The sequence below is a fragment of the Verticillium dahliae genome, genomic scaffold (genome assembly GCF_000150675.1).
Source record: "Verticillium dahliae VdLs.17 supercont1.10 genomic scaffold, whole genome shotgun sequence".
NCBI lineage: Eukaryota > Fungi > Ascomycota > Sordariomycetes > Glomerellales > Plectosphaerellaceae > Verticillium > Verticillium dahliae.
Genome location: NW_009276922.1, coordinates 704,771 through 716,912, shown reverse-complemented (window position 1 = coordinate 716,912; position 12,142 = coordinate 704,771). Strand labels below are relative to the sequence as shown.

The following is a 12,142-nucleotide window of genomic DNA, read 5'->3' as shown; positions in this document are numbered from 1 at the left end:
ATAGAGATAGATGTCTATATATACAGGCAGATATGTAGACATATATATATATAGCTGTATGTATATATATTTAGATACATATACATATAGATAGAGGTATACACATATAGATATATATATATATATATATATATATAGGGCCTGATATATGCTGATAGTATATACGACAGCGCGAGACATGATGGATTCGAGGGCGACATGGCCCAAGGCACGTACATGGTAAGCTACCATGTACAATACCATTACCTACGTACGTGCAACAGCCCAGCACACGGCAGTCGGGGGCCAAGGCGCATAGCGATGCAAGCCAGGCAAGCCAGGCTGCAGGCGCAGGCGCAGGCGCAGGTAGGAGGCGCGAACCCGGCTCTCGGGGACACTGCGCCAGCTGGGCAGGCCTTCTAGAAGGCGCATCGTCGGCCTTATTGGCGGATGCCACGGTGACACGGAATCATGTGGGGGCGCTCGGCATGAGGGAGCACACAATGCAAGGTACACACCCAAGGCACCCAAGGCAAGGTGCACACCCGAGGCAAACACTGACACGGTGGCTTCGCAGGCTCGTTCCCCGTTGCAGGAAGACGACGGACCCAGAAAGACGAAGGGCGTAGAAGGCGAAGCAAGGCCGTCAGTGGCCCACGGCCAAATGAGCAAAGTCACGATGGGACCGACCGACGCGGCACTACGGCCAGTCTCAGGGGATGCAAGGGGGGCTATACATTTTGCCGGCTCGGCAGACAGTGCTGCTGCTCTCCACGTGCTCATGGTGAAGGCCAGACGGACCACAGGCCGACGGACCACAGGCCGACGGGTTCATCACGGCGGTTTTGCGGATTCCGTCATGCTTCCTAGGAACGCAACGTGCTGTACGGTAGCTTGGGTAGATACCGGAGTCGGTACTCACTTGCCTAGGTAAGGTACCTACCTGCCTGCACCTCGGCCGACAGACAGCGAGCCAGCCGCAAGCCAGCCGCGCTCCTCCCCCCGCGATGGACCCTCTGGCCCAGCGCATCGTTCCATCTGCCGGCTTCTCTTTTGGCGCTGCTCGCCTTGTAGCCTGCGCTGCGAGAGCTGAGCCTCGCGTGCCTCGTGGCTGTCGAGGTGTTACGAGTTTGCTGCTTCGGGAACCGAGCCCGCGAGGGAGAGGGGCAGCGCTAAGATGGGAAGGGGGGCGGCGGACGCTTTGGGGGAGACCGTAGCAGCAGAGACGTAACTACATAGTATGTACATGTAAAAGCGAGACATGCTGACGAACACGAGGGCATCAGAGACAAAAACGGTGGCCTGGCCATGTGGAGAGGCAGGCGCTAAGGAACTGTCAGCAGAGAAACTGTCAGCAGAGAAAGAAAGAGAGACCGGCCAGTCCAGCCGTGTCGGACCGACAGAGCTCGGAGCAGCAAAGTCAATGCCGGTGGGCTAGAGAGGCAAGAGAGGCAAGTCGAATGAATATTCTTATTATTATTATTTCTTGTATTTTTTTCTTGGCTTGCGTCGCTCTTCTTTCGGTATTTCCCCGCCACCCGTCGAGCCGGGCTCTGGCCATTCCTACCACGCGACCCCTTTTCATGCCCTGTTGCATCCCTTACTAGAAAGGCTATTGCTGGCCGCGGCGTGGAGAGAGCCGTCTTCTGGTGCCGGGAGATCCTTGATTCGGATAACCGTCTCGTAAGAGCCGAGCATAACGCGTCGGTCCTTGACAGCCGACCACACACACACACACACACACCTGCACACACACGGGAAATGATCGCGGGCGCAGGCGCCACGCTTTTCTCGATTCCCCCGGATTCTCGATGCAGGGCCTCCATGTACGTACCATGTACCACCCCGCAGCGTCACATGGCTCGTTCGAGACATGCCATCAGAAGAGAACATCAGAAGAGAAGCAACATCAAGTTGCCTGCTTGCCTGCCTCACGTTGCCTGCCGAACAACAGACACCAGCAGGCCTGTCGCGACCCCGGGAAACTCTGTGTGACACTTCAACAATCGGCTTCCTCCTCGCCCAATTTCCCGTCCATGCGATTGCGACACACACACATCGATGCGTGCACGGATCGATGAGTGATGAGCAGCAGGCCGCGACGCGCGCTCTCTCCAGACATGGACGGCATCAGCGCTAGCATGTCTTGCCCTGCCCTGTCCTGTCCTGTCATGCAAGAATGAACCCAATAAAACCTGGGGTAGAAAGAAAACGTGTTGGGACCTCTGCTCGCTCGCTGCTCGCAGGGATTCCCCGTTCCCGTGGGTTGCCCTTGGCATGTTTGACCGGCCGGTGAGCTTGTTCAATTTGCGTCGTTTCCCTCTTCTTCCGGCACCCTGGTCCTTTCCCTCGTCCGTGATCCCATCGTCTCGTTCGAGAAGAAGGCGAGGGAGAGGGAGTACATGGATACTTTGTGTCACCAATCTCCGTCGGAAAAGTCGCGACTCGTCGCTGCCTGCCTACGCCATGTACCATGTGCCATGTGCCATATGTGGCCCGCGAAGCTGCTCGCGAGAATACATCCCGAGCGCTCCTCTCCATGCCGCTCTTGGCTGTCCCGCTCTCCTCTTTGGATCTTTCCGCCCGGCCCCTCTCATCCCCTTGCCGTCCGTCTTTGCGACTCCTGCGAGATGGGGAGATGCAAAGTTTCTCCTCTGCTCCCCATGTCCTGATGCATCGGGCTGGTTGTGGCTACCGTTTGCCAACCCAGGCGTGTTGTGTTGGTGCAGGCCGTCCTTTGTCCTTCCGCCAAGACGGCGCGGTATGCCGATGGGTGCGTTTGCAGGCGCGCTGGAGGGACTTTGGCAGGAGAAACAATGTGTCATTCCATTGTTGGTGATTCAGGGTTCTGTACTTGACCATCCTATGCAGAGTGATTGATGGGCGCAGAATTCGGGGATTCGCATGCGCCTCCCTTGTCTCTTTCCTGTCTGCCTGTCTGCCCAGTACGGCCCGCGCTGCTGGGATGCTTTCGGGTGCGTTTCGGGGGGCATGTCAAGCACCCAAAAGGGCTCGATCGCCCCGGTTTGTCCCCGGAATGGTCACAAGGGGGGCCGGCACGTCCTCGGCGGATGGAGGCACTGGATTCGTGGGATTATTCCCCAGAATCTCTCCTAATGCTGTTTCGGGGTGGCAGTCAAAGGGGAACTGCTTGCGACGACCGTCGAGCATGTCCTCTGTAGCAAAGCGACAAGAGGCAGAAAATAATAATAACAATAAACTGATAATAATAACAATAATACTGGTACCATTCATACCGTCATGTCCGGATGGCAGAACGAAAGAGGATCATCCCGCGCAAAACGGCCACAGCGCGTGTGCCATGGGCGGGACACCGACGATCGCATCACACAGTTTGACGCGCCGCGCCGCACAACTCTCGTATCGGCGCGTCGCCGGCTCTCACCTCTCCCATTTCTTCCAGGCCTGCCGTCCTCTCAGAGAGCGCGGTCGAGAGAACTCTACACAGCCACTGAGGATGGTCGTTCGAACTTTTTATTTCTGTCTGTGTTCTTCAGTCTCCCAATGAGAGCGCGCGAAATGCGAAAAAGGGTGGTCGAAGCAGCTCTCTGATAGGCGTGTCGACGTGTGCGCGTGGTGAGGTCTGCGGACGAATCAGCGTCGCGTGCGACACGCGCGGGTGCGCGGCTGAGATGGTGCTGGACAGAAAGAAACCCTTCTGTGTGTGGGTGGTGACGTGGGGTCCCCTTTTTACCATGGTTCGGGGCGTTGGGGAGGTGTGATGGCCCTGGTGAGAGGTGGTTATCTTGGGCATCTGTGTCGCGGGCGGTTGTGAGGCGTGGGGGTGCTGCGGTTTGGTATTTGCGGCGACGGGGTGCTCCTCTGGGCCGTTACTGGCTTTTTCGTGACTGGGCTGTGTTTTTTGAGATTGTCATGCGTGGGTGATCACCATGTCCTGTCGGTGTCGCGAGCTCAGCCTGTCTAGGCAGTGTCGCGACGTCCTTGGTGAAGCCGGATAGGGCTCAAGCCAGTGCTGAACGACCACGGTTGTGATAGCGACACGTCTGGATCACGACATCTCAACATGTTCGTACTGAGCCCTGCTGGCACACTTGATAGTAATGTCTGGTCAAATGGCAATCCCTGTTGGCATCTCAGCCAAAGAAGTAGACACCTGCCGCTGCGTATTGTCCAAGGTCACCTCAAACCCGCCGCATGTGCCCACCAAGATTCACCATCACTCCTTCTTCGCAGGTCCCACGCGCTTGTACTTCCTCTTGTCCTTCCTCGACATGAGCGCCCGATCTCTCGTGCCCTTGCCTCCCTCCCAGAACCCGTGACCCTTACGCCCGATGACGCTGCGTCCGCAGAATCCGCACGCGTCGACGGCGTACCGCTGCTCGCGGCTGCACCACCCACACACCATGCGGCTCGCCCACTCGTTGACGTGGTCTTCCGCCTCGTCGTGGCACCGATCGCACGCGTGCACGCGGCTGCAGCAGCTGAAGCGGAACCACCGGTAGCTTTTCCTGTAGTGCGCACACGCGCCGCGGGACGGCAGCGGGTCGCCCGCGTGCAGCCCGAGCTTCTCGGCCCTGGCCCGGACGATTCCGGCCGCCGGCGCCGAGAGGAGGCCCGGCGTGTACGTCTGGAAGCGCACGTCGGGGATCTTAAAGGTGAACTTTGCGTGGCACGACCGGCAGACGTTGGATGTGGCGTCGCCTCGGATAGAGACGAGTCCCGGTGCCGCGGTCGAGCACTTGGCGCATGTCGGAATGAAGGTCGACGGCAGCATGTCGCCGACGGATGCGCCGGCCACGTCGAGGAAGCCGGCGCGCGTCGAGTGCGCATGGACGAGCTGTGCGCGGAAACGGACTGCAAGGCCGGCGGCGCACTTGCGGCAGGAGAGCGTCTGCTCCACGCCGTCGCGGAGGTTGGTCACCTCGTTGAGGGTTTTGCAACGAGCACACTTTGCTGTGATGCTGAGGAGGGAGACTTGGAAAAGCTCAATGTTATGCAATTCAATAGATGGGAAGGTCAGAGCCGTGCCTCGCTCAGGTGTGTCGGCAGCGACAGCTGTCGCAGACGAGCCTGCTACGGGATCGTCGTGCTCGAGTGCGGCGCCGCCTGCATCGGAGCCAGAGTCGGAATCGTAGCTATAGTCAGACGAGTCCGAGTCATCGGCAGCCGTGGCCCACTCGGGAGGGCGTGGAATGACCTTGACGTGACTCCTGTCGCCGAGCGAACCTTCCGGCTGCTTCTCCTGAGACGTGTGCGAGACCGTAGTCGCTGGTGCAGAACTCTCCTTGGCCTTGGCCTCGGCTTCCTGCTTCTGTTTCGTAACCTGAGCTTGTTTGGCCAACGCGTGTAGATTCTGGGCGAGGTAGTTGAGGTGGCTGGTCAGATTCATCTGCTTTTGCTCGGCCGCCTTCTGAATGAACAGTTCCTCTACAGGTTCGGCATCAAACGAGTCGACCTCGTTCAGCTGAATTCGTAAAGGCTGGAGGGGATACAGCAACGGCACAATCATATGCAGTGTCTTGACGGCCTGCAACGAAGCCGGAAGCTCAGACCGTCTCTTCGGCTCAATAGGCAACGTGTACACGATACCGTCGGCGGAGCGCCGGTAAAGACTCAGCCGGCCCATGCGCGTCTCGATCTGGCGAGCCTCCTGTGCTCGTCGGGCTTTCGCTTCGGCCATCTGCTCCTGGGTGTAGGCAGGCTCATCGGGAACATGTCGTTTCGTAGGCTGCGGCGCAGATGGCGCCTGCGTCAGAGCCGCTGCTTCCAGTGCGACGGCAGAGGACTGAGACGATGAGGTGGACGGCGTCTCATGCCTGTCATCTTTGAAGATGGTGAGCTTGACCGTCTCGACCTTTTGCTCCGACAGAAACACCTCGAGATTCTTATCCAGAGAATGGGCGAAGGCGAGAAGGGTCGCGGCACCGCGCTTCTCGCGGACGATCCGCTCCCATCCGCGCTCGACGTTGATGCCGAAACCGCGCGGGATGTTCCGGTTCTTGACGTGTAGAACTGGGGCTGTCTCGGGATAGTCCTCCGGCACGTGGAGGTCACACTGGAGGAAGTCCAGGTCGAACGGAAAGTCTGGGTCTGAGGGTTTCATGCGGAAGATGAGGGACGTGGTGCCGTCACTCAGTGTCGTTTCACGAGGCGAGAAACGACGGCGTATCTGCTCGACCTGGTAGCCCCTCGGGTCTTTCTTCTGTGCCTCGGGCGTGGGTTTCGAGACGACTCGTTGGGCCGCCGGTTCAGTGACGGCCTGGAGGTGAGTGATTCCTCCTTGTTTCTCGAGTGACATCATGATGGGCGCCAATGATCTGTTGCCAGCGATGGAAAGGAAAAATTGCTCAATATTCTATGAGCTGAACAGTGAAAAGCAAGAAACGGAACGCGAGAAGAGGCAAGGCAAGGCCGGCTGCCGGTGATCTGGTAGAGTGTAGAGTGTGTATGACCTGCGAAGAAAGATTTGATATTTTGATCGGATGGTGTGCGAAAGGATCGATCAAGTAGACGATGGTCGTATCGTATAGTCGTGAAGTGGCGACGTGAAGTTGCATGGCAAGTTGGAGTGGAGTCGAGGCTGACGGAAGGTGATTCAGGATGACTCGGACCGAGTGGCGGCCGCTACACTCCGTAAGGCAGGCGCCGTCCGAGCCCGAGCCTGCCTTGACTTCAATCACCGTGGCCCCTCAGCATTTTTGTGAATACAGGTACCGGCATATTGATGCAATGGGCATGCTTCGAGCATCTTTCGTCATGCCGACTTGCTGTAACGACTGAAGAAATTTCAGAGCCTGGACGTCTCCCGCTGCGCACGGCTCGCCGCCGCCTGTTAGCCCCTCACAGTCCCTTTCCAGGTGACGATGTAGTGCCTTGGACATGCTCTGCCATCTATCAACCAAGCCGATGCCATGGACTGCCCTTTGCGTCTTGCGCCTTGCGCGAACTTGCAGCAACACATCTTTACACTTGCTGATACGGGCTCTTGCTCAGATAACTTCATGACTTTCATGGCAGACCGCCAGTCATCCTCGCAGCTCCAGCCAACAATTTACGCATCTCCATCCAGCGACCCTTGTCTTCCTGAATTCTGCCGTGTCACAAGATTATACCACAACAAGACTGATAGCTCCCCTTCGAAATCTCGAGCTAAGCCACTCATGACGAACTGGAGCTTCGAGGAAACCTTCTCATACCCCCAGTCTCATCTCGGACACGTCTTCCATTGGAGTGAGCCTTGGTGAAGCACGCAACACAAACGATGACCGACCAAGGTGTGTAACATGATCATCGTGGTCTCATCTCAGGATAAGAACCATTTCCCCTGACGACATGCAGAATAAAGAAACCACGCCCAAGGCCCAGACTATCGAAGCAGCTGTCCAGTGAAACACCTCGTCACGTAGGCCGCTGCCGGCTCCGTCCATATCGCATCGCCAGCAGAAAAGCCAACAGGCTAAGGCCCAGGCCCAGGCCCAGGCCTTGCCGCGACGGCACCACCAGGGTGTGCATGTAGCCTGGGGTCGCGCCATGTCTTCTCTGCCTCGTCACGCCCCGGCAACCCAGTAGCTGGAACACATCGAGGATCGAGAATCGTATCGCGCCTCCGGGGATGTCGACCCATGTCCACCGAGTCGCGAGGGCATGCGATGGTGCTTCCTTTCTTCATTTCTCATCACACACACACTCACTACACAAGCAAACAAGTATGGCGGTGGTGCCTGCGTTCTGCACCTCGCGTAGGTCAGGTACACGCCAGGTCAGGAGAAAAAAGCAACGCCGTCACGCCCCGGGGGGATCCCGGATCCCCGTGCGTTGTCTGGGCCCTGGCGGATGGTCCGGACCGGTGCCAGAAAGCCGGGGGTGGCACACGGACGAGACGGGAACTGGGCTCGGCACGAACTCTAATGGTCTTCGCCGCACGCGTATAAGCAAAGCAAGTCTTCCTCCCTGGGCCCTCCTCTAGAAACCTCGAGAGGAAGCCGGGGGGGCTAGATGCACCGTCCAAGCGGGCGGAAGAAGAATGCGTTTGGCGGGATTGAGTGCTCTCGTTGGTAGAAGACGTCTTGTGGGAAAAGGAAGAAGACGACGTCACTGCGCAGAGCAGGCGGGTCAGGAGAGCGCTGTCAGGAGGATGGGATGCCTATCGCGATCAGTGATCTGGCGGATGGGTAGAGGGATCGAGATGGGAGGGTTCTGGCAGGTGTGGTTGAACCGTCAAGACCACATGTTGTGTTTCAGTTTCGCGAGGTTCTTCTTCATTGTTTCGGGACAGTAATCAATGGTAAATCTGATCGCCATGGGAGGAGGAGATTGGCGGCGAGGGATCTGCTATGATGTCAATTGGTCGGATGACCCAGGCGCTCGATGGGATCGAAGATTCAAGGCCCACGATGCTTCGCAGAGCGGCCGGCCAAGCCAGTGTAGGGTGGGATGGTGCCAGGGGCACTGTGAGACGGGGGGGCCATTTGACAGCCTTATTTCCCAGCTCGGTGGGAGGAGGTTCAGCCTGGTGTGGGAGCCATGTCGATCTTGCTTCTTGCTGTGAGATTCAGGATATACATTGAGATGTATTCATGAATATTTCGAATAAAATAATCCATTATTCTTGAACGTGCGAACCCATGCCGCAGGACTTGGTGTTTTCGGTCAGCCCGCCAGCAGAAGCATAGGCATAGGCAGCGAGCGCAGGTCATCAGTCGTAGCCTCAGCCAATCCCCCAACCCAGCACCAGCAATACGCCCGACACAGCAGAGACAGAGTCTCCGCGATTTGCTGTTTGGGGCGAGGCATCCAGGGCTAGACTGTCAGTTCCAGAGGCCAGAATGAGCTGGGGCTGGAACGAGCTGGGGCTGGAACGAGCTGGGGCTGGAACGAGCTGGGGCTGGAACGTCAGCACCCAAGGTGATTCCCAAGGTGATTTGGTGAGGCGGTGCAGACAGTGCAGGCTGAATCCAGCAGCTCCGGCCTGGGGACCCTAGAAAAGTCGACGTGGCTGGTGGACCGAGGGCTTGCATGGTAGGTGTAGGCACCTTATTGCAACAGAGACAGCCGCGGAGGACAGTGGACGGATGCTAAAAAAACGAGCCTGTAGGGGTTCTCCGCGCCCCCCTTCGACGGTCCGACGTGCCTGTCCAGCTGACTCACATGATGGATGCTCGGGCTGCATGCAGTCTATCAGGTCGACCAGGACACATGGACTATCGTGCATGATGTCGGACGGCATCCATTGGATGGCGATGGGGGGCGGTACTTGTGCCGCGCGGGGATGACTTGTTCCAGGAAAATAGAGAAAATCATGAAATCGAATGTGCTGCTGCGGAAAGTATGTGACAAGATGGTGCTCAGGACGAGCATTGTCTTTCTTGGACATTGCGAAGATGATGCACTGCGCTGTGGTACCTAGAGGCCGGCCTCTCTCAGCACAGGGCAGATTACAGGGGACCTGGGTGCACTGGCGGAAGCTAACGGGCGGGAGAGCACCGCGGGCAGCGCCGGAGCCAGGCCATTCCACGCCACCCGCGGAGCCGACCAAAGGTGAAGAGGGGAGTGGTTGGTGTACATGCATTGGTCGCCAGCTGCGCAAAAGAAAACAAACAGCGTGCCAGATCCATTGAGCGGCCCCCAAGAGGTTGGATCAAGAGATTGGCGTTGGAGAGAAAATAATATTCCAATTTAATTCGAATATCCAGCCCGGACTCTGTACTCTGGGATCAAGAAACCTGCAGATAGCCAGGTGGACATGCAGGACTCTCCGTCTGTTACGGTGGCAGGCTTAGGTAAAGGCCAACCCCCCTTCCCCCCCAATCGATCCCCCCACACCCCTCACCACACCATCTCGACTCTCGCCTTCTCGCCTTCCACGCCTCTCACCGCCCAAACTTGCATACACTCCGTGGTCACCAGGACCCAAACCGATGTGTTGGCAATCCCTTACCATCCTCATGAGCCCCCCCAAATCCAGATCGACGTTGCATCAAGGTACCGCCCAGCCCCAAGGCTGAGTGCACTTCGGTCTCGCCATCCCTGGTCCAGACTGCGAGGCCACCCCGAAGTACCTACCTACCTAAGGTATCTATCTACCTTGACTCGCCATCTACCGACATCATCATCAGCATCAGCATCAGCATCACGCCCTGTTCGGCAGCTGCTTTGCCTCGGCGCATCGCACCGGCTGCCAGGCCATCACCCGCCGTGTATTCTTTGCGAGCTCGCCTATCACGGCCGCCCACCAACGGTCGGCTGCCAAAACAGAGCAAGTCACGATGACCAAGTGTACCATCTCACAGAACACGGCAACCCAGTCACCGCCGCCATGCCCTGCATTCGCCGCCCACGTCCTGGCGCCTCCCTGCCGCGCTGCTGCTGCCGGTCGCCTTCCCCGGACCATTAGCACGGCGCCTCGAAACCAGAATCGATACGGCAGCGAGAACCCTAGATGCCTGAAGACCGCTCTCTGGGCGCCCTCCCAGGCCGTCACCGCCCCCCCGTACGTGGCAGGTCTCGCCGCTTCTTCCTATCGAGACATTTCCTGGTCTGGCCCGGCTTACCAAACAAACGCCTTATTGTTGTTGCGCCGCCCTCCCTCGCTCTGCTTCCCTGACTTCCACGCGGCCATTCTCTACTGATCATCCCTCGTCTTCCCGATCGAACGAATCTACCTTTCGAGGGCTGCTGATACGAGTTCTCGGGACCTGGTGCAGCGAACACCGCCAATCTGCTTGCTGCGAGTAGGCAGACGTGAATGCCGTCGTACACGCTGGCGGTCGAGTGACCGGCTGGTCACTGGTCCCTGTGCATGGCCCGCCCTTCTCTTCTTTCCTGACTTCGTGCATGCGTGCTTCGTTTTATCTTCGCTACCCGATGCCCGGCACGCGGCCACCCAGGTCTGCCAGCGCAGAATCTATTGATGGGAGATAATTGCACTTTAGTGAGGTGTACATGCTCCTGAGGGCAGTGTACAATCGCGCAACCGCTGCTACATTGACAGCGCCGGCCGCCTCAACCTGGACCCCAAGGTTGTGCCCATTGGGCATCCATCCATCAGCCTGCGCCAGTTGTTCATCACCTGAAGCATTTGCTGTCAGGCAGGTTCGTCAGTGACGCTCCATCGCGATCTAGCCAAGCCAAAGCTGCGAACTTGTTCTTCAGTGTTTGGCTCTCGTGATGGTGAAGCTTCTGACGCGTGTGCGACCCTTGGTTTTACCTGTCGAGACATGAGCCCACCGCTTTGCAAAAGCTTGTCTTTTCCTACGTCATCCGAGTCTATGAATTCTCCGTACACCTGCCCCGGATTATCAGAAGGCGGGATAATTTAGCACACCGATCCTTCGAACCAGAGTTGGACCCTTTGGAGACCTTTGGCTTCGGCCCGCCAGCCGCCGCTCACGCCGTGCCAGCGTGGCTGTGGTACTGTTGTCATAGTCCACATGATGCTGCCAGGTGCGCGACGAAATTGGCCAGCCGGTCACGCCAGGGTCTTCGGCCGCCGGGTAAATCTCATCCGAGGAAACCAACTGCTGCATCAGTCGTCAGGTATAGAGTGCCCGACTTACACGGAGGTTCCTACCTAAATGCCGTGCCCGTGAGTTGGGAGACCAACTTGCACACAACACTATCAAGAGGCACTCTTTGGACATGATGTAGAACATCGTGGAGAACTCGATACCACCCTGGAGCAGAGCCGACATGGAGGCCAGGGGGTCCATATGATTGCGGTTTCTGGCCGTCATTCCGACGAGAGATAGTAGGACTCGTCTATCTTGCAGACTGGCGACCCTCACAAACGGTGGGCGTCCCAACAGTTTGGTCGTCCCATGTGAGGAGCTGGCGCCGGCACCCCACCGGCGAATGACGGAAAATTACCCCTTGGTCCCCCATAGGCATGCAGCACGGCATTTTGGGACAAGACCTGATATTAGCGAGGTCACAGAGGTTGGCTGTGATGACCGCGTTGCCGACCAGGGCCGACTGATCACCAAGGCGATATCTGCTGCACTCCCGTTCTGTCATGCAAGGGACAACGCCCAAGATACGAATGGATTTAGCGGCAGCGGTGCGAGTTCCATCTTCCTTGCCAGTGATGATTTGGGTTTTGGCGAAGGAGCGTGCCTGGGGACGTCCTATTTACATAAAAAGATGCGAGGGAGACGTGTAGAGCACGTAGAAAAGCGAGCTGAAG

General features: G+C 57.8%; 2 protein-coding genes across 2 annotated transcripts; one reads left to right on the top strand and one right to left on the bottom strand.

Annotated features, from left to right (window-relative positions):
• Positions 1 to 4,177: 4,177 nt before the first annotated feature.
• On the bottom strand, positions 4,178 to 6,262 carry VDAG_05511 (CHY zinc finger domain-containing protein; the record flags this gene model as incomplete). The annotated part of the gene is made up of 1 exon (XM_009652406.1): positions 4,178 to 6,262. The coding sequence occupies one exon, from the start codon at positions 6,260 to 6,262 to the stop codon at positions 4,178 to 4,180; it is 2,085 nt and encodes a 694-aa protein (XP_009650701.1).
• Positions 6,263 to 10,226: 3,964 nt separating this feature from the next.
• VDAG_05510 (uncharacterized protein) lies at positions 10,227 to 11,033 on the top strand (the record flags this gene model as incomplete). Its single annotated transcript, XM_009652405.1, has 2 exons — positions 10,227 to 10,450; positions 10,919 to 11,033. 2 exons carry the CDS (start codon positions 10,227 to 10,229, stop codon positions 11,031 to 11,033), a joined length of 339 nt encoding a protein of 112 aa, XP_009650700.1.
• Positions 11,034 to 12,142: the final 1,109 nt, after the last annotated feature.